The 21354-nt window shown below is 41.1% G+C and overlaps 2 protein-coding genes across 2 annotated transcripts in view; both read right to left on the bottom strand.

Annotated features, from left to right (window-relative positions):
- ccdc88b (coiled-coil and HOOK domain protein 88B) overlaps positions 1 to 12724 on the bottom strand; it is a 59829-nt gene extending 47105 nt beyond the window's left edge. Inside the window, exons 1-7 of the mRNA XM_084948850.1 lie at positions 12527 to 12724; positions 11279 to 11427; positions 9448 to 9556; positions 3337 to 3406; positions 3084 to 3142; positions 2296 to 2379; positions 1294 to 1434 (exon numbers count right to left, since the gene is read on the bottom strand). Coding sequence (XP_084804976.1) covers positions 1294 to 1434; positions 2296 to 2379; positions 3084 to 3142; positions 3337 to 3406; positions 9448 to 9556; positions 11279 to 11427; positions 12527 to 12586 — 672 coding nt within the window. The 5' untranslated portion in view covers positions 12587 to 12724. The remainder of the gene's footprint in view (positions 1 to 1293; positions 1435 to 2295; positions 2380 to 3083; positions 3143 to 3336; positions 3407 to 9447; positions 9557 to 11278; positions 11428 to 12526) is intronic.
- Positions 12725 to 15463: 2739 nt separating this feature from the next.
- rom1b (retinal outer segment membrane protein 1b) lies at positions 15464 to 21200 on the bottom strand. The gene is made up of 5 exons (XM_084948861.1): positions 20410 to 21200; positions 19068 to 19310; positions 18638 to 18825; positions 17900 to 18146; positions 15464 to 16703 (listed from the first exon to the last, which is right to left on the bottom strand). The coding sequence occupies exons 1-5, from the start codon at positions 20554 to 20556 to the stop codon at positions 16431 to 16433; spliced, it is 1098 nt and encodes a 365-aa protein (XP_084804987.1). The 5' UTR covers positions 20557 to 21200; the 3' UTR covers positions 15464 to 16430.
- Positions 21201 to 21354: the final 154 nt, after the last annotated feature.

Here is a 21354-nt window from a genome sequence, read left to right as displayed (position 1 = left end):
CATTAAAACCTTTGACCACAATGCCATTTCAATCCCACTGTGCACTAATGTTTTATAAATTTTAATTAGTTCTATGGGTGGTTCAGCAGAGATTTCACTGATACCACCTTTTGTTGGTTAAAAAGCAGAATTATTACAACTGTAGGAGGTAATCCATAGCTACAAAATGTCTGGGCGGCATCTGGTGTGAAATGTTGATCCAACTTGATTCACTTGCTGAAACTGATTTAGTTAATTAACTTTTAATTTCTTCAGGAAAACACATTTTCAATTTCCTTCTTGTCACGTCGGCGTGATTGAAAACATCATAAATGTCCAATTTTTTCATTTCCATTCATTACAGTTCTCCAGCAAAGAATCAAACAACGGACAATGATGGTAAATTCACTTTAAGGCCCAATAACGCTCACACTATGAAGTCCATACTCCCACTGCTTCCATCTGTCTGCACAGTTGAAGAGAGCAAAAGTGATGCAGTAATTTGGTGTTCTTTCCAATCAGCTATTATAGTCGTTATTAATTTCTGTCTTATTTGCTCATTTGCCCACTTGCCTAGATTTAGATGAGCTGCTCAGCACTATCATGTCTGGTGTATGTAGCTACCACCAGCTGCCAGTTAGCCTAGAATAGCCCACAGAAACAGGAAGCACCGATGGCCTGACTCAGCTAAGGGGTTAAAAAATTGACCTACTAATCTCTTACTTGTTATCGTGTTTCATTATCAGAATAAAGGTTCTATACAACTCTTCCAAGCTACCTCCCAGTGCACGATCTAATAAATGCTCAACTTTAGGTAACATTGGTACTAGTTACACCTTTTTAATGTAAACTGCAAACTGCCCCCAAACTAGAAATCTTAGAGCTTAATATCTGATCTGTTTTCTGATTTTTGTGACTACTCGTTCCTTGTTCATTGCGTTGTTCTGTCGCGTCTGTCTGGTTATCATGCTCTTGTGAAAGTTCCTTAGTTCCCTTTTCGTTGAAAGAAAAAATTAATCACAATCAGACTTCCTGTTTAAATTAAAAATGACGGTAGGCTTTGTGCTAGAGTCATTTCGGGACGTGCTGCTTTGCAAATTCAGGAAGTCACAGATAATTTCACAGGTGCTGGTGGGAAGAATTAGTTATATTTATATTATAACAGGCTGTTTCATTCCCTATGAGTTTCTATTTAGCCTAACAGCTACTGGCTGCTTCTTGAGATTGGCATCAATGCTGTCATTTATCTTTTGGTTAAAAAAAACAGAGTGTCAAGTGTCAAGCTATTTCTTTAAGGCTTTGTGTATTGCATACCTCCAACTGTGTGTCTCTCTGTGCCAGCAGGCTTTGGATCTGTTTGGCCATGGAGCTAAACACCAGCTGCAAGTCTGCACCTTCAGTCTCCACTAGCTCCTCCCACTGAAGTGGCAGCACCACACGAGGATCCTGAGTTACCTGCAACGAGGACCATTTTTTAGGCCTCCATGACAAGATCAATACACATCTGGGACACCTGACACAAAATAGCCCAGGCACTGCGAGCGCTGTGTGAATACCAAGCATTTGTGTACAACGGAAAAGAAAAGAAAAATAAATTCTCACACGTCTATGTGTGAAAGCTGTAGAAAAATGCACTAAAAAAATTCACTAGTGCATGCAAAGCTAGTGATCATGTTGACAGGTTTAAAAATCTCCTCGGGTGTAAGCCATACAGAAGGAAAGCAGGGGGTGCATCCATTCACACAGAAAGAGCACCTCTCACCTCTGTGATTTGTTAGGCTGAAAAACCTGGGGAGAAAAAAGGCTGGGAGGCAGCATGCTGTTACTGTAATTCAGTCACGCTGCTATGCAAAATGTTGTTTTTGTAATTCCAGCAATTATTCATGGGGGGTGTTTTTTAAAAGAGGCAATTTGGCCTTTCTGCCTTATTGGAGCGGATGGTGGACAGTGACAGGAAAAAAGATGAAGGAGAGACAATGATATGACAGAGGGGGGGATTGGAGAGGTGGACATGGGAGGTGGAGGATCCAGCTTACAGTGGCAGCAAGGGGCACCCAGAGGTCCTTAAAAGGCTGCCAACAGAATGACAAGTAGCTCATTTTCACAACTCAGTTTAAGCACAAGGAGAAGATATAACAGTTTCATTCTGTCTGCCTACAGGCCAGACAGTGAAGGGACTCTTCTCTGTCTGCCTACAGGCCAGACAGTGAAGGGACTCTTTGCTTAATCATGTTTGGGAACAAAAATCCTCCAAGAATTTCTTGTTCTTTTTTAATGAGTGAGGGATTTGGTTTGATTAATTCTGCACTTACTTACCTGCTGAATACAACCGGCAATGCCAGCCTGGGTTTCAATGTCCAGGGACTGGATCTGCTGAATGAAGGTTTCTTTATTCTCGCACTGTAGACACAGGAAGAGATGGAGTCAGGTGTGCATGTTAGATCAAAATACCAAAAAGTGTGTTCATAGGTATTCCTGGAATTGGCCATGAGGGACACTTATTAGAAGACAGCAGGGCAGTCTTTGGGTGGAGGACTCCTGGACGACTCTCCTTAGACTCAGACATTTTGTAAACTTGCACTGTTGAGCGGTCGGGCAAGATTATCACGCCACTTTAACGTGAAGCCTGAAATTGGCTCTTGTACAAGGTTGCCAGGGTAACACAATACAAGGCTAAGATTGATGCCAGCGGAAACTCTAATGAAACAAACAAAAAAACCAAACAGTATTTGAGCGCAATGATCCTGAGCTGAAATTAGAAAAGGAAATTAATCAAGTTCCTCTGGAATGAGTTTATACAAAATAGTGCACAACAATCTGTCTTATTTTATCTTTTCCTAGAAGAATGTTTCCTTCAGGCCTTTCTGGTAAAGTTTAAACAACAAATCTGTGTAGTTAGCACCGAAAATATGAGAAAAATTAGTCCAAAGACTTCAAGGTGTGCAGATATGCACATTACCTTGAACTGATTTTGGAGGAAAGAACATGTAAAGTAAAGTGAAATTTATTGTGTCTGTCCTCCCTCTTTGTTTTTAAGTAACATGCACAATGCTGCTGTGGTCAGCTTTGACCAAAGCATGACGGTCATATGAGCGTGTGATCACCTGCACTGCACTTCCTAGTAATAGTAGCAGCAGTCGCCTGAGCTCCTCCACGGCTGCCTCTGAGGACACAGAAATAACTGTCATCATCATCATTATCATCATCATCTTCACCCCCCCAGCACCCTTCTCCTTATCATTATCACCTTAATGTGCTTCACAGATAGCTGAGATATAGACTCGAACATAAAGTATAATTACTTTCTTCCTGCTGAGAGAGATTGGCACTGATAGGATCGTGTTGTTATCTTTATACCTGTTAGGGGGTCCTGGCCCAGAATGGCAACATTTGGGAGAGACATGAGTATCAACTGCTGCAAGTCTTCCTGAAAAGGAAAAGAAATGTAAAGAGTTCAGCACATACACACACACACACACACACAAACACCTCAAGTAATCACCTGGACAGTCCTGTTCTTCTGCCCTCAGTTAGCCGAGATAAACAAAAGCGCAGGAACTTTCCAACAGTCGGCTCTGATTTGTTGTGTAAACAAATAAGAGATCCCTGATAAAACTGCACTGTTTTGTTCTTACAGGCTGGTAAGATTTTGTACAATTTTAGTTTAATATATTTCACTGCATCTTGTTCTCTACTTATTCTCAATGTGTAATAGAATCAAAGAAAAACAATATGATGATAGCAGTGAATAAGAAACCTGCAGCTAAACCACTTAACACTACTGGCAACTACTGCTGACCTTTTGGGTATAACATATGGGTAATGTGGGTGATGTGACAGCAATGCAGACGCACTGACATAATCTCAAAGATCACAAGTGACGTCATAAACAACCAGAACAAATTACTTGGAGCGAATCAATCCAATTATTAGTACTTCCAACAAACCTGACTGGTACATGATCATAGCCATTATTCATTCACTTCAGCTTGTAACAGATATATTAGTATTAGTATTTACTCAGGAAGTCTTAACTTTAATAAGTGTATATAAACATTTTTTTTTGTCAAAACTGACTTTTAACAGATTTAAGGAACCATCTCCTTAGTGGATCTGCTATGACAGGACGAAACCAAATAGGTCCAGATCAATCACCGGAAACCGTTTACTGCTGGAAGCAGCTGCTTGTCTACATTTAGCAAACTCTTTATTACACAGACATGTTCAATTTCTTTCTAAGAAAAAAATCTAATCAGCCAATTACATGGAAGCAATTCAGTATATTTAGAGATGTAGACATGGCCAGAGAGGACCTGAATTTCAAACCGAGCAGCAGAATGGGTTGTTGATGCCGAATGGGCTGATCTGAATATCCACAATCATCCTGCCTTGTATGAACAGTTCAGGCTGGTGGTGCCGTAATAGTGTGGAGAATTTTTTCATGTTCCCTGTAGTCAAATGGCGCCTACAGTCACCAGATCTCAATCCTCAGCTGACAGTCACCAGACCTCAATCAGATCTCAATCAGCTGCGCAGCTGACAACTCTGCAGCAACTGTGTGACGCTGTCATGTCAGTATGAACCAAAATCTCTCAAAGATGTTTTCAGCACCTTGTTGAATCTATGCCACAAAGAATTAAGGCAGCTATGGAGGTAATAGGGGATCCAACCCAATACTGATAAGGTGTACCTAATGAAGTGACCACTGAATGTACTTTCAAGAGAAATTTCAATAATTTTGAGTTGCTTTAATAAGAAGACAGCTTGGTTGGTTTTCTTGTTAACAACAATTCTGATCACAGAGTGTTAACAATCAATTTTTAGAAGTTTTTTTTCCAAAATATTTGTTTAATGTGTGTCCTTATTGTCTAGGAGATTATCTAAGATTAACTACAATTCAACTGATCAAAGCTGGACTGTTGTTGCATGTTGTCATATTTCCTCTGCACTTTATTTTATTTATTTATGTATTTTTATTTCTCCACTGCCAAAAAGGGAAAACATTCCTTAAAAAAAGAGAACATCTTTTCATTGCTGTCTTGATTATCTCAGCTGAGGGACTGTGCATCTTACAGAAAACCATTTAAAATTTTGAATTCACTAAAGCCATTAAATCTCTGGCTCATCATTTTGGACATTTCCTGCATGGTCCAAAGTATTTTTAATGCTTTTCAATTTCAGGAGATTCGGGACGAGCAGAAGGCCCACCAACACTGTGTTCATCTTGTTTCAGCGAGTCGTAATTTCTGCTTTGAGCTCTTGGACAAATCCCCTGGCAGACTCAAATGACGCTGAATCAAGCTGGACCACAGACGCCTCAGACATTTCCCGTCCAGAAACCTGGCTTCTCTGGCAGCAGAAAGAAATATCTGTCATGTGACCCCACAGCGCCTCCCTCCTCCTACGTTGCCATCCAGTGCATCACTAGTGTAGAGGGTAACCATTACTGTTACTTTGCCACTTAATTTAGTTGGTCTTAAACTTAAGAAAAAGAAAAAAAAAAGAGGAGAACAACTTCACCGTTAATTAAAAACATTTCTGTCAGAGAGCCACACGCTGTTGCTGGCTAGCTCCTTTCCCAACTGCTCGGAAAGCCTGTTCACAACCTCCTCACATCCATCAGCGCAAAATCACAAGAGTACAGATGTAAGTCACAATTACAGCTCTCTCAGCTGCTTACTTTAATTTATAAACTGTATGGGGAGAAAGGCAGGGACTCCCTTTAGCAACTGGCATGTGCAGCAAACCTTATGTTTCTGCTCCTTCAGGGCGTTCAGGATATTAGCCACTGTAGCTCTGAGTTGGTCTTTGTGCAGCTCGTGGCTGATGATGCCAAACAGACTTCTGCAGGAGATTAGCCAGACTGATAATTATATAGAAGCGCCTTGTTGTTGTTGGCACAGTAATGTCTTTGTACGGGCAATTCCCTGCCGGGCAGTACGGCCAAGATACATACTGGGTTGTATTTGCTTGAATGCCTCCTGCGCTTTATTTCATACATTATTATTTATAATGCAATACAAAAGAAAGAGGTCAAGAATATGAAAAATGTGCAGAGATTTCCAGGGCAGTCACACTCAAAGTTAATTTCTTAAGGAAGTAGATTTTTCCACCAAAGTAAACGCCCAAAAAAAAAGGAATTAGCTATATGGAGCAGTTCTGAAACTGGGATAAAAGCATTCATCACACTGCTGGCTGCAGTTAAGAAGAGAATTAAGTTCCATCTGTAAGATCTTTTTCAAATCCCGCCTTTTTATTGTATGTTGTTTGGATTGGTGTTGGCTTTAATTTTTGCCACAGACTTGCTTTTATTTATTTTTCCCCCTAATTTTAATTTTTTGGCTTTATGCAAAAACAGATTAGTAGAGACATCATTTATTGGATGTTCGGCAGCTGTAAAAATGTCACGGTTTACCAAGGAGAGAGATCTTTAAAATGTGGAGGGTCAATAAATTAGTAGTCAAGAGAAATTAACATTTAAAATCCCATTAACAGAAAGCTGGAGAGCAAGTGTCTCATTCAGTGGCAGTAAATGGAGTTTAAAAAAAAAAGAAGAAGAATAGATTAAGAAAGACATAGGAGAACAGAATACAGTCAGCTTGAATATAATACATTAGCATATAATGAAATTAACCCAGTAGAATAGAGCAGGATACATGCAGCATAGCACTCATAAATTTTACAGTAGGTTATATGAGTCCATACAGTAGACGTGCACAGCCTTCACCCCCCACCCACCCACCCCCGTGTCGTCAACACAAATAACTCCGTTTCTATAGAAGACAAGCTGAGGTCACAGCAGATATCAAGCCCTGCCAAGCTGCACACTGTTTCTGTGGCTTAAGCTCTCCACACTCTTGCCATTGTATTGCACGCACTCTCTCACATAAACACACAGGCAGCATTAAACAGCATAAAAAAATATAATAATAATTCAGTGAGAAGTAAAGCTGTGACTGATGTGGAACTAAACGTCTGCAGAGACACTGGAGCCTATTCTGAGCACACCTGCTGAAATTCTAGTGCAATGTCGGCTGATGTGAGCTTCTCAGTTATTTGGCAGTGTGCTGTGCTGCTAGGTGCTTTCAAGGGAAATTAGTGATTCACTGAAAATTAGGAAGCGAAACCTCGTAGACTCGTGTTCTTCTGTTGTGTGACAAGCAAAACAGTGCATGTTCAGTCCACCTGACTCGTACTTCGGGATGGTTTCCTCGCTCAGAGCAGTAGCTTTCTGAATCATCCTCCGGGGGTTGGAAGAATTGTGTCATTTCCTCAAATGCCAACGGCACATGTGAATGCACATTATGAAATGCATGATACTGTGGGCTATTTGATAGATTCTCAGTTTCTTTCCTTCCTCAACCTCTAACCACAGCAGCAGCTAAAAAATGCAGCTCGCCACTCCTCCACTTTTTCTCACCCCATTTGCCTGATAATAAGCAAGGACACGTCGACTGTGGATGGAATATTCTCTGTTTCATCTTTTCTCTTGTGCTAATATGCTGCCTCCCTGTGCATACACTTCAAATTTTCCACAATACCCCCAAGCAATATATTGTTAGTGTTAAGAGTGATAGTTGAGCCTCATCTTGTCCTCTGTTTTTACTACCTCGCAGCTAGAAAACTGCTTCTGCGGCCCTCTGCCATCACCCCGTCTCCCTCGCCATTTGTGCCGCTGTGAGTCATGTTTTAGAAAGATATTCCAGCGCTTTCACAAGACTTTTTTTCTCGTAAAGCTGGGAGTCATTTTAGTCCATCCACAAAAGAAGCCATCACACTAGTGTTTATGAAATTCTTGAAATTCTAGAGAAATGATTGGGGCCATTCAAGATAGGAGCTGGACCATTTACAAATGACCGTGCAGCCTGTATCACTGTGTCACATGTTTGCCTCGCTATCTCGGTGTAATGACTTGTCCTGCTGCTGAGATATTAATGCCACAGTTTGACAAGGTATCAAACCACCCAATTAAGCTTTGTTGAAGCATGTAGCTACAGAGATGAAACTTCCAGAAAAACAACTCAAAGAATTAGTTTGACATTTTGGGAAAAACATGTATTTATTTTCTTGCTGAGAGTCAGATGAGGCGATCGATACTGCTTTCATGTCTGCTTGCTAAAAGCTGCCGGGGTAAAGTTAGCACCAGAGTAGCATACCATGAAAGAAAACAAGGTAAAGGTGAAAAAAGAAAGTACCAGCTCATTAACTGACATATTCGATTTTCTTAATCCCGATGTGAAGACTGTTGCTTAGCTGGATGCTGGACTTTGAAAGCTTTATACAGCAAAAATAATTATGTGTTAGTAAACTTGCAGCAAAGACAGGTTTCCAGCCACTGTGATGAGCTCAGCTAACCAACAGCTGCTTTATTGCATCAAACTATCTTGCAATCAAAGTTGTTGCAATCATACATGCAACAACTATCGATTCAAACACAAACACGTTTAGAGTTAAGATTCCTGATTTTATAGCACATGTGATAGCACTGTTTTGGTGCTTATTCATAAAGAACCTAAGATTGCAAAATAAAAATAAATTCATACCGTTTCACAGCAAATGTCTTTTTTAGGCATTTACAGTTGCAAATCTTCTAACATTTTACCAGTTTAGATGAACTTTTATGCAACATTAGGAGGCTATACCATCCAGCTGCATCGTCAGCATTTTGCAGTCATGCTTCTGCTGACCCGAGGCTTCCGCTAACACCTGAGGGAAATACCTGGTGCTCTAGATGTTAAATGCTCAGCTATGTTCACTGCCGAGTCTCTAACTGTGCCTGCTGTTTGAAGTTGAGCAGGTAGCGTATAAAGCCAGTTTATTAAAGCTTTCTGGCTGAAATCAGGTTCCTGTTGCCTCTGAAAACAGGCTAATAAAAAGCACAGTGAAGCAGAACGGTAAAGCTGTAGTAACAACGGGCGAAGAGACACTGTAGCTCGAGCGGCAGACGACAAACCTCACGGGGGTTCAGCACTGCAAGTGCTCATTTTTACATTGCAAGGAGCTGTTTGCTTTGTGGCAACCCAGCAGCAACTAATGAGCCAATATTTGAACAGTTTTGTCCAGATAATTATGTCCAGAGCTTTACTGAGAAGACCACGCGATGCAGGTGTGGGGTTTGCTTTTGTTTTCTGAATACTGTGCAAAAAGTATTCATCTGTCCAAGTTCTAAAATATAAAAAGTGCACAAAATGCAGTTACATAAAAATATGAGCTAAAAACGAAACTGTAGTTGCCCTCATAGCTTTCAAAAATTTCTTTCTTTATCACAGCCATGCCTGAATGGACTATACCGTTAATGGGTTTCTTCTTGTTATAGTGGGAATGTGAAGCTCAGGAGAAGTCCTGTGCAGGCTCTGTTGCCTATCAGTACATTGCTCTGATTTCCGTCTTGATGATTTAATCTAACAGAATCTCACCAACCTCCCCTCATCCCCACCCCCCTCTCTCACCGCCATCACCCTCCCCTACCTGGTAGAAGGCTCGCAGGTGTCGATTTAAAATAGAAAAATTCTGGACTCTCAGCATGTGGTCATCTCTCTCGCTGTTGTACAGCCGCTCCACCTTGGGGTTTGGATCTCTGGGTGGACACACACAAAAAAACCACACACACACACAATTACACACAGTGGTTTACACACTGCAGCTTGATCAAACAGCCCAGCAACATTTCTCTCCAGATGAGAAATTCTTATGCAACAGTGCATTTAAGCAGAGTGAATAAAATTTTAATGAGGTCTGAGAAGCAGGCAGTGAGAATCCACATGCAATTATTTGTTGAAATAATGTGGCTTAGGTCGGGCCAAATTAATCAGCCATTGAGCAAATCCTGCCTAAGATCTTGTCTTGCCAGTTAATAGACAAAAGGTTTTCTCCTGCTGAAACTTGAACACGAAGATAAGGGAATCAGTGGAGATGGCTTATAGGATGGCATGATTATAATTTGCTAGAAATTTCAGAACATTGTGCTTTAACACACACGCACTGCAAAACAACATGAGGTTATGAAACCGAGTGTGATAAATGTTACATCACTTTTCATGCAAAAGAAAAAGAACAATACCAAGTGTTTGCAACCATGTTAGCACCTCTCTGATGCTGTGCTGTGGCACACCATAAAGCATAAGGGAAAATGTTTACCAGTTAGCATGATAGGGTTCTTAAATTACCATCAAACACAAAGTCAGGGTTGGTATTTTGGGAGATATCTGCGCATAAATCAAAGAAAAACTACAAAGTGGATGCGAAAAGTGATGGTGCCGCATTAAATATCACAAAATTAAGACTCACTCGAGTTTCTGTCCCTTGAGTCATGCTGTCAGTTAAACTAAGCTGAAGTATTTTAGTGCACAACATTAAACTGAGGAAATTATCTGCCTTTATTTAATAGCTGTATGGATGTAAAAGGGCTGGATGCAAATACCACACTGCCAATACGTCCCAGTGGTCACTCAAAACACTGCAACAAAAAAAATAATCTACAGCCCTTAAATTATTCTCCTGTTGCCCTATTATATATTAATATAGTGTCCTCCTATTACTCTTTCTATTATTAATGTGACTGTTTATTTGTTTAAGTGACATCATTACAACGTACGAACTGTGCGGCCACAACCCAGAAGGAAACCAGGACATTAAAAAAGCTTCTGTGGTTCATGCACAGTGCAAGAACCATTATAGAAGCAGGCAAGACTTCCAGGCATACAGATAAAGGTGTTGTTGATTTTTTTCCAGTTGTCAGTAATGTTACTGCAACAAAAAAAAATCCCATCCATCCAAACAGGCATTTTCTCCATATTATAAAAAGAGAGGTGTAAAATTATTGGCAGGACACAGCTGCTCACAAGGTCACTTTGCACTCTTTCTATTATCCCACACACTGTCCATCACCTTAACTCACTTCACTTAAGTTACATAAGCATCTCAATCACCAGGCCACCAGGGTGCCCAATTTCAGTGCTTTTTAATGGCTTTCACTCAAAAAGCAAAAAAAAAAGCTGCCATGGAGTTTAAGCAAAGAATGGGTTGTGTGTACATTTCAGCGTTTGAGATTGCCAATAAAAGACACAGGCACTTTTTTTGCAACTAATTGCAAGGTTGAACGGTTTATATTTTCCATTTACAAATGAGAACTTATGCTTTTATTATTTTACATTTATATTATTACATTTAAAACCAGACTGACTGGGTAAAGTTTGCAAAAGTTTATCAAGTTATCTTTTCCCCCTCTCTAATAGTCACGTTTATTGCAGTGTCCACGGCTAGGAAGCAGTGAAAGTGAGAAAATGTTGATGAATCTTACATGACCCTCATGACCTCATTGAGGAAAATCCCATTGGTCAGCCTCAGGTAGCGGTCTCGGGCGCTCTGCGAAACAGAGTTCACTTCCATGTACTGGCTGTAGTGAGGTGCACCGTCCTCACTCTCTACCATATTCTCAAACAGCAGCACCTATGAGAGACAGATAGAGATGATCTTGTGTGGTGACCAAAGACAAGGAAGAACCGGCACAGGAGCAGAAAATAGACACAGAGATGGGCTAAGGGAAAATTTTCACACAGGAAGTCACTTGAGTCTGTGCACCTGTCCGAACAGGTGGGATCTGTGCGCTCACACTGGGAAGCACTTCACAGCGACAGCCAGCCAAGCAGGACTGCAGCCAAGGTTTCTCTCTCGCGCGCTTCTAAGACGACTTGTGCCAATGCAAACTGCAATATAATGAGTTTTATTCCCACCTGCACCTTCTAAAAACTGCACAGTAGGTAAACAAAGTAACAAGCCAGAGTTGGTCTCAGCTGATGAGGTGATACAGAGGAGACTGAGATGCGGAGGATAACAACTGGGTTGGGTGGCAGGGGATTCCTTCAGGGTGAAAAATCTCATGTCAGTGAAAAAATGACCTGCTGAAGTGGTCCAAAGAAAAAAAACAAACCTCTTCCAAGTCCTGTTGAACCTGACATCTGACCAGCCCCCTCTTTGGAAAGGGGAAACAACAGCCAATGAGAACATCCCTATAAGACTTAGTGATCACATTATCCAAGCAGAGATCATTAACCAGAAGGGGGAGACTTGGTGACTTGCCATGTTGAAACCCCAGCTGGGAATTCAGTGTGTTACAGCTGTAGTTGGTTTAAGAGAGAGCATACTCGATGACTATTTTGAAATCAGAAGCAGCCCAAGGACACGGAAGTGTCAAAGCTGGGAGAGAAAAAGTTGGTTATTAAGAGGCGAGGGAAGCTGCCAAAAGGAGAAGTGTTTGCTTTTCTGTACACAACAGAAAAAAAGGCAGGGTCGAGGCTGTTTGTGTTATTTATTCAAGTTTTATATGTATTCTGACGAACGGAACTGGAAAACAGACTGGTCTAAAAGGTTTCACAAGCTTTCTGACTAGAAATTATACAGACTTTACTACAGAGTTGGTCACCGGCTAAGTCGGATTTTTTAATTTTTTTCACACCGTTTTACACCCTCCTGTTTTATTCTCATCTCTGCGCCTCTATAAATGATGACCTTTTCTCTAACTCAAAGTGATAAGTGATAAATGACGTACCCATTGCGCCAACGCACTTTCCATGAATTCCTCTATTATCTCCTTAATGCTGGACTCCATTGTTGTGGCACGAGGGCTGTGAAACACTACAGAAGACAGCTAATTAAAGAATATCACCAACGCGGTGTATGTAATGAATCAGAGACAGAGAATCCATCTTGCGTCAAGTGAAGTAGTTTGACATTTGTGCGGCCCTTCCTCCCCTCCCTCTACCTCGTTTGCTGTCTCTTCCTCTCTGACTGCGTGTGTCAGTTAGTTTCATTGCAAAACCACAGCGGAATTTTTCAAAACGCACATGTTGAGGGTTTTTTTTAAAAAAAAAACACACCCTCAAAACTTCACACAACACACACAAACACGGAAATATTTTTCTTGAGTACCGCAAAACACTAGAGTGCAAAAAAGGGACATTGTAACTTCGCAGAGGTGAAATATTAGGCCTATTTCCTCCTCTGCGTATTTATGTGCACATTTCCCTTAAATGTGTGTTTTTACGCCATTATTTGCCTCAGTATCGCCTTGTTTTGACCTTAGACATGACATGTTGATCTAACGTGTGTTAAAAATGAGAAGGCTTCCATTTGAAGTTGTCAGAGGTGTATTGTCTCTAACGTTCACCATGCGTTCAGCTGCGCTCCAAGCACTGTGCAATAGTGACCTCTGGTGCTTCAAATGGAAAGTTCATGCTTTCACACATTATTAATTACATCATCAAAGGGGAAGTGAGCTTCCTTACTTTGAGCTAGCTGCTGTGTATAATGCATTGCAGTATTTTCCGTTCTATAGCTGTCTAAACCTGCGGTATAAGGCTTCATCTGTCAAGGCTTTGATGGCGGAGTGCAAGTAAATGGACAGGGGCGTTCCTAGGATTTCTTTAGGTGGGTTGATCGAACGCAGAGCAGGGTGGGACCACAGGAAATATTTTTAAGCAGAAAATGAAACCATTAGTGCAGAAAACACGTGGCACAACTTTCAGGTCCATGTCCAGCCCTGTGTTCTACTTATTATGTGATTTATTACGTGAAAAGTGCTGCACAAGAATTTACATAGCTTTTTTCTTTCTTTCTTTGTTTTTACTGGATATTTGTTTTGCAAAGTGGAAAAACAGTAACTAAACTAAAAGTCAAGTAAAAACGTCCCTATTAGAAATTATATGCTGTATACTGCAAAGTGTTCTCATTATGTCTACTCTTCAGATTCATGTAAATATTAGTTATAAATGTTTGTTTCTTAAATGCTGCAGCTCGATGTGATTTTAATTACTTGTGTATTGCTGATCAATAACAGTAGCATGCTCAATAATCCAGGTAAGAAAATCGCAGAAAGCTCATTCTGTTCATCTGGACGTTGCCTTTTCAGGAGGAGAAACATTTCGTCAGTCATTCTAGTGAGTTCTGATCTTTCCTTATAAGGCTGGGGAAGGCAGGCAGCTGAGACTTAAATAGAGCAGAAGCAGAAAGTAGCACAACATAGAAAATACATAGAAATACTACTTCTGTAAAGTACTTGAGTAAATGTACTAAGTTACATCCCCATTGATCCTATCCATGCATCTCATCTGATGGTGGTGGGCATTGTAGGACTTATAATACTCTAGTGCTTTTTCAGTTCTTTATTTATAAAGTGTCTGTTAAAATGATGGTGGTTGACTTTTTTTGTTTGATTCTTTATGTTTTATCATTATTTCCTGAAGTGGCTGTTACATTTTCGAACTCAAGCTGTATTTGTCAACAACGCAAGGTTTAGCCTGCTATAAAGAAGAGTGATGATTTGTTGTTCTTATTGTGCAATGCTTTATCAAAACGTGACATGGAGAGTGGATGTGCATAATAGTAGATTCTTTCTGGGTTTTGCACACAGGCTTCAAAAAAGGATACCAAGGGAAAGATATCATTGAAAAGCTGACAAAAGGAAGCTGTTAGAAGATGTATGTCTACGTCCATTCTTGTATATAGTCTTGTTACCTCCCGTATTGACTACTGCAATTCTCTTTTGCATGGTCTCCCCCAAAAATCCCTCCATAAGCTTCAACTGGTTCAGAACTCTGCTGCTCGCATTATCACCAGAACCCCCTCCTACCAGCACATCACCCCTGTTCTTCAGGAACTTCACTGGCTCCCTGTGAAATTCCGGATAATTTTCAAACTTCTTCTGCTCACCTTCAAGGCCATTCATAACCTCGCTCCTTCTTACCTTTCTGACCTGTTAACCACCACCTGTTCTGCCCGTTCACTTCGTTCTTCTTCTTCTATCCAGCTTACTGTACCTTCCTTCCGCCTCACCACCATGGGAAGCAGAGCTTTCAGCTGCTCTGCTCCCAGGCTGTGGAACTCTCTGCCCCCAGAAATAAGAAATATTGGTTCTCTCCCCCAGTTTAAATCCCAACTCAAAACTCATCTGTTCAAATCTGCATATTCACTGTGAATCCACTGTTTGTTCATTTTATCTTGTGCTTTTATTTTATTGTTCTTATTCTGCCATTGTTTTACTAAGTGTTTTATCCTATTGTAAAGTGTCCTTGGGTGACTTGAAAGGCGCTCATAAATAAAATTTATTATTATTATTATTATTATTATCTGAAGATATGTGCAATTCATTATTATCATAGTTTCTGTACAGTCTCACATGCCCTTAATGGTCCGCACAAGGCTTCTTCTTTATGTAATTAGGGAAATTTTATAAGGCCTGATGAGCAAAAGGCAAATTTTAGAAATTTTTTCCATGTATTTTAATAATGTATTAATTTTATGATCCAATTTAAGGTTTTATGATACACTTTCTTTGAAGGTCAGAGCTGAGAAATGGACTGTAACGCTTCCTTTGTTAATCTCTGCTACACGTTTTTGTTTTTTTTTGAAAAAGAAAACGTTTATTTTTCTGCAGCCACTAAATGGATGCTTATATATTTGGAATCAAATAAGACATTCATGGAAAATAGTCTGTGATACAGTTTTATTTAGGAAGATTGAGCACACATTTGATATACCTGCAGCTTGGACAGATCACCATATTTGTATATATAAATATGTTTTGCCACAAAAAGGATTTATAGACTGTTAGTCTTTGTAAAATAGTTTCCAACATGTTGCATCAGTGTGCTGTTTATGCCAGAGTGTGTTCCTGTGTGCTGTCAGGGTGTGCTGACACTGCTTGTGCAGCAGTTCTGGGATTAACTGTGCCAGGATTATCAGATTGTTTCAGAGCTGCCAGAACAGACACGATGACAGCTTCATATAGGGCACCGCACACACATATGCACGCAAACACGCACACTTAATCCAACTCTCCTTGCTGAACTCAGATAACCCATTGTCATATTCAAACGTGCCTCTGTTTTAGGACATGTACAAAAGGAAGCCGACACTACAAAGCAGTTAAAAACTTCTACTTTTAATATATAATTCATGTGCATTGCCAGTTTAACAGGTTCCTAAGCATTTCATTGCAGATTAGTACAAACTACAGCCGTGGGAGTAATGTTACAGTGCACATGGGATGAACTTGTGAATCTGAGCCAAAAAATTGTTAAATATGTTTTCGTGTTTAAGCTAAACCTGTTTAAACTGACTTTTCTAGACACAACAAGATGTACTACACATCTCCTGAACAGATTCGTAGATGGTGACACATGCATGATGTCCTGCACAGAGGAGATGTTTGTTTGGTGTCTGTGCAGGGCTTGATAAGATTCCCTGTCTGTTGCCCTGTTTTGGCCATGTGCGAGGGAGCTGCAGCTGCTGCTTTTGGTGGTACATAAATCAAGCCTAATGTGTCAAAACCCAAATGGTGCCCTACTTGCCACCACCCAACTCACACAACCAAAACAAAAAAAACAAGCACTGACACATCCTCCCCCCTTGCATCTCTCCCCCCTGAGCTTGTGTTTTTAAAAACATTTCTCCCTTTAGCTGGCAGGGGAGGGAGTAGGGGAGGCAGCCTTCTCCGTGGTGTTATCAGCTGGCTTCTCTGCGTCTTCAGCCCCGGGGGATCCTTCGGCGGCCGAGGGGTCAACCTGTGCAAACTTCAAGATGTCGAGGACATTCGCTTTAACATCCTCAAAGGTCTCCTTCACACCCTTCTCCAGGAGATAACCCACACTTTCACCCTCGGGGTCCTCCAGAGCTGTGGCTCCCTCCACAGCCGTCTGCAAGTACCTCAGGCTCACCAGCACTGACATCTGCAGAGAAAGAAGCAATAAAGATACTGTGAAATCAGGGTGTAAAATCTGTGCTCGCAGACAGTTTTTATCACAAAACGAGATGGTCAAAGGGTTTCGTAAGCTCACAAAAAAAATGAATAGAGGCATCAACTTTAATAAATCACGTAATTTTAAAGCTGCTGGGTGATCACACTCTGAAGGACTTTTATTCTGTACAGCTCAAGCTTGTGTGGATGTATTCTGACAGCTTGTACTGTGTTATATATGTGAGAGACAGTCATACACATTTTTTCTGATTTTGAATTCACTGTGGAAGTATTATCAGAATTATTACATTTTTTTTCTTTAGGATTGTAACCATAAACATGATTTCACTCAAAATATTGACACTTATTTTGGAGCGATGATGTTCATAAACCATATTGGGAGGGAATTATTATCTCAGAAGGCGTGTTATGTTTATATTTTCTTTTTTAAAAACTGGAGAAATCATGAGGGTTTTTTTTTTTACTTCCAACCTTCATATTGGGTTTTGCAATCTGAAGCTTCTTCAAAATCAAATCACTATGAAAGTTAAAAGTTTGTCCAGTTTGTTTCCCAAAAGTGTGAGATCCAGTTTTGACTGAAAATGTGCTGCAGTCTTCAGGACAACAATGTAGTGGTGATGCAGGAGTACAAAATATTTTTAGTATTATCTCAAGCTCCCTCTATCATTTTTTTGTCTGCTGTTCAGATTCAGAACAGGTTTTGTTAAAGTAATGTCTTAATACCTTGGCATGCCAAAGTGGACTAGAAAAACCATGCCACTGGTCTGTTGAGGATTAGACTGTGTGATTGGCTGGTTGGAGTGTATAACAGTGCTGTGTTGAACATGTGAAAAAGCTTCCTGTTACAGGCTTAGTTTGGCTATTTAAACATGTGCTGTCAATGCTGGCATTTTGCAAAGGAATGAAAGTGCATGTTTGATTAAAAGTTGGAAATCAATGTAAACCAGTGAGCTTTTCCTTTCTGTCGGTTGTCATGGCAGTGTGTGCGTCACTAGACAGTCATCATTTAAAATTCTGTTTTTTGCTTCTTCTTCCTTCTTTGTGTGTCTGTGTGTGTGAGTGTACAGCATAATTTCAGCGCTCCTTTCTGAACTCAAAGAAGAATTATAGAATAGCATGACAATAATAACATATAACAGCTGTTTGGGTTTTCTTTTTATTATTCACCTGTATTAGGATGACTGACAGCACACCAGGGCCAGTTGAATTCATCATCTCCATGTAGTAGTCGGTCAGAGCCTGCCTACAGCCACAGCTGTACAGGTTGAGTTCTTCTGCTTGGTAGTCGTAGCTGTAGTGAGCGCTGTTATCTGTCAGGTGGTACTGCAGGCAGGGGCGCGGGGAGGCCGGGTTACAGCAGCTGAAAGGAACGCCATTCAGCAAGTAACGGCCATCCACGTTACTCCTGATACGACTGTATACAGATGAAGGAGAGAAAGCGTGAAAACCACGAAGAGTGACAGATTAAAAAACAGAGTGTAGTGAGACAAGAGGAAGAGAAGTGAGGAGATAAAGTCATCTTAAAACCAGTTAAAGGCCGACTTTTAGCTCAGAGCAGCCCCTCTATACAAGTGTCATCATGTCACAACCTCTCTGTTTGTTCATTCCTTTTCACTTCCCTATCTTTGACCAACCTTTCTCTGCTTGCTCTACCACCAACCTTTTCATTGATGCTTATCATTCTCTTCAAAAGTAAAGGCCAGATCTATTTTTAATATAGTCTTCCTCTACCCTTAATATCATTTCTCTCTCTTTCTCTCTCTGACATATTGTTTGACCTTTCTGGATGTGAAATCTGCTTATCTCTCACTCATGTAGACCTCTATTTTCTTTGCTTCTCTTCGCTGTATACCCCTCATCAGTCCACCTTTTTCTCTTTCTTTCTGTGGATCATCATTCACTCACTCCTTGACGTCCTTGGAGGTGAAGTCCAGATATCTATTGCTGACCCACTGAACCTCAAACCAGTCCTTGAAGTTGTTGTTTCCACAGCAGCGGAACTCCATCTGCAGACGATCAATGGTCTCCTTTTGAAAACAGCGGCCGGGCACGTCTGTGTCCTTGTAGAAGCGGATCCCATTCCTCAGTCCCACCTGACATTGAAGAGAGAAAAGTGTAGGAAGGAGAAGGTGTTATCTTTAAAAGTCGTTGGAGTTTCAGAGCAGTTTGAGCTGGTTTTAAAAATAATGTTTGATTGTTGGTCAAATTGCTCTCCCATTTTGGCTTTGTCTACAGCAACTTATAGGGAAGCAGGCGTTTCCTAATGTTTTGCTTGACACTGGAGGTAAACTACTTATACCCTCCTTTTAACCTTTACCCAGCCCAGTGTACCCACCTTCAGGGACTCCTCCAGGCGTCCCTGCAGGGCATAGCTGAGCACCACCACAGCAAGAAGGAGACAACAGAGTAACATGGCTACAGCAAACCAGGCCATCAGGAGCAACTTCCAACGGGGGAAGCGGCTCGCATCCAGGGAGTCCTGACACACACGAGTGGCAACCCAGTTGGTGCCAATGGAGACCAGGCCCACCATCATCAGGATGTTGGGTACCACGTGGATCTCTGTGTTGTCCATCACCTCAAGAGAAGAAGAGCAAAGTCAAAGATAATAGTTGGCACAACACTGGCAGTCAGCTGCAGGTCTCTTTGTCATTTGCTCCACTCAATTTAGAAGGCAATAATCCTCTGTTCAATTATCCTTATCTAGTCTAAAATGACCTTGGCAGCCAAAAGATTCAATTAGCTGCAAAGTCTACATGGAAATATGATGATAAATTTAATCCATTGCTCGTGTTACTGCAGAAGTCAATTATGGACTGAGTTTATTATTGGCTGAGTTTGCAAAAGCCTGCCAGCCACAAAGCACCTTTGCCCAATTGTTGTTTTAAAATTACAATTAAAAAATACCTTACATTTACAGTCCGGTGGTGCCACCGTCTAACGTGATGCTGTAAAATCTGTCCAGCCAGCTGGGCTTTAGAACAAATAATCTCTCTAAATGAAATTGCAAAGAAATATTTTAAGCTCCATGTGGAATACTCAGTTTTCCCACTGAGTGCAGTAGAGGGCAAAACAGAGTACACAAATGAGGTATTTGTCTACAGATGATAAAGGAGGATTATGCTCTAATGAATCATTTGTTAGAGCCTTAGCTTCCTGATTCCATTTCATTGGTCAGAGAGCAAATATGTCTTCTGTTTTTTCCCAGCCATTCACCACCACCTTGGGAAAAATGATTACCTAAGATTAGCTAAGAGCACTTCTCACTTTAGATCAATAAATATGTGAACAAAATGCACAATCCACACGCACACACACACACACACACACACACACACACACACACACACACATGCTTTTCATGGGAAAAGTGCTGACATTACAAAGACGTTCTTCAGCAAACTGCACCTACATGACTTAACATGCATGAATGTGCATGTTTACACTTGCGTGCGGTGTGTTTGTATTTGTCGATTAAACGCTGAAGCTAAGTTTAACAAAGAGTGACACAGTAGGCTCAGTAAACAACACCTAGCAAAGGCAGATGCCTGAGCATACAATCCTATATTTGTTCAACCTTTAATACATTCATGCACTAGACATCAGCTCCACCTGGCCTTCTAGCTTGCATTGCTTTATGTGTGTGTTTGCATTCATGCAAGCATCGCTTTCTGTACCTCGGCCCTACGAAGCAGCTCTGTCTTAAGGTAAACACCAAGACAAAAGATGAAGGCCCCACTCATCACTGCCAGCCAGGACATCAGCCATAGGCCCTGGGCCAGACGAACTCGCCTCTGCTGGGTGAACGTAATTTTCAGCAGCATGGCTCACTATTATGCACAGGCCACCACAGAGAAAAGAGAAAGAAGAAAGAGAGGGGGAGCTGGATGGAGCAGAGCAAGTCTATTCTGGTCAAAACTGATGCTATCCAGAGGTGGCCAGCTGCATTTATGGAGACAAACCCATGGAGCTCAAAAGACGGTGGACTCAGTGTTGTTGGATTGGTCAGTGGTCAGTCCAGGCCTGGTCGTTTGATTAGTTATTATTGCGTTGAGCTCATCTAAGTTGTTCCAGGTGGAGGGGATAAGCAGGTATATCCCTGAGATGGTAGAGGACAAAGTCGACCTTAGAAGATAATCCAAAAACTTTCACTGGGTTGACGAAATGTCTCAAAAAGTTGTTTTTTCTTAAATAATCCAAATCTGTGCGGATGAGAAATGTGAGAAAAGTGGTTATTATTAAAGTATGGTGGAAAAATGATAATCCTTTTCACAAATATTACAGATGTTTCCCTCAAGCAAGTGGTCACAACGCCGCAGTCCCCCCACCAAGCTGAAATCAGTGATTTCTTCCCCTTGATGCGATGTTGTCTTTTGATGGCGCCCCTCCGGGTCTGTGCATATGCGGCGCCCCCCTAAACCGCGGTACCCATGGTTGGAGGACACAGACAACTGGCCAAAGTCGAGAGTTTGGAACCGTAATCCTCACAGTAGAGTCCCTGGGATCCTATTAGAGCCCAGGAACCAATGGGAAAGCAGGCCAGTGTCTGATCAGCAAACTTATCTGATGGACTCATAGTATGGGAGGGTCTATTGAAATATTATGACAGGTGAATTTACCTG

Source organism: Perissodus microlepis, chromosome 2 (assembly GCF_051167445.1).
Source record: "Perissodus microlepis isolate ML-2025 ecotype Zambia chromosome 2, ASM5116744v1, whole genome shotgun sequence".
Lineage (NCBI taxonomy): Eukaryota > Metazoa > Chordata > Actinopteri > Cichliformes > Cichlidae > Perissodus > Perissodus microlepis.
Note: the sequence above shows the minus strand (reverse complement) of the source record. Positions and strands in the feature narration are given on the sequence as shown.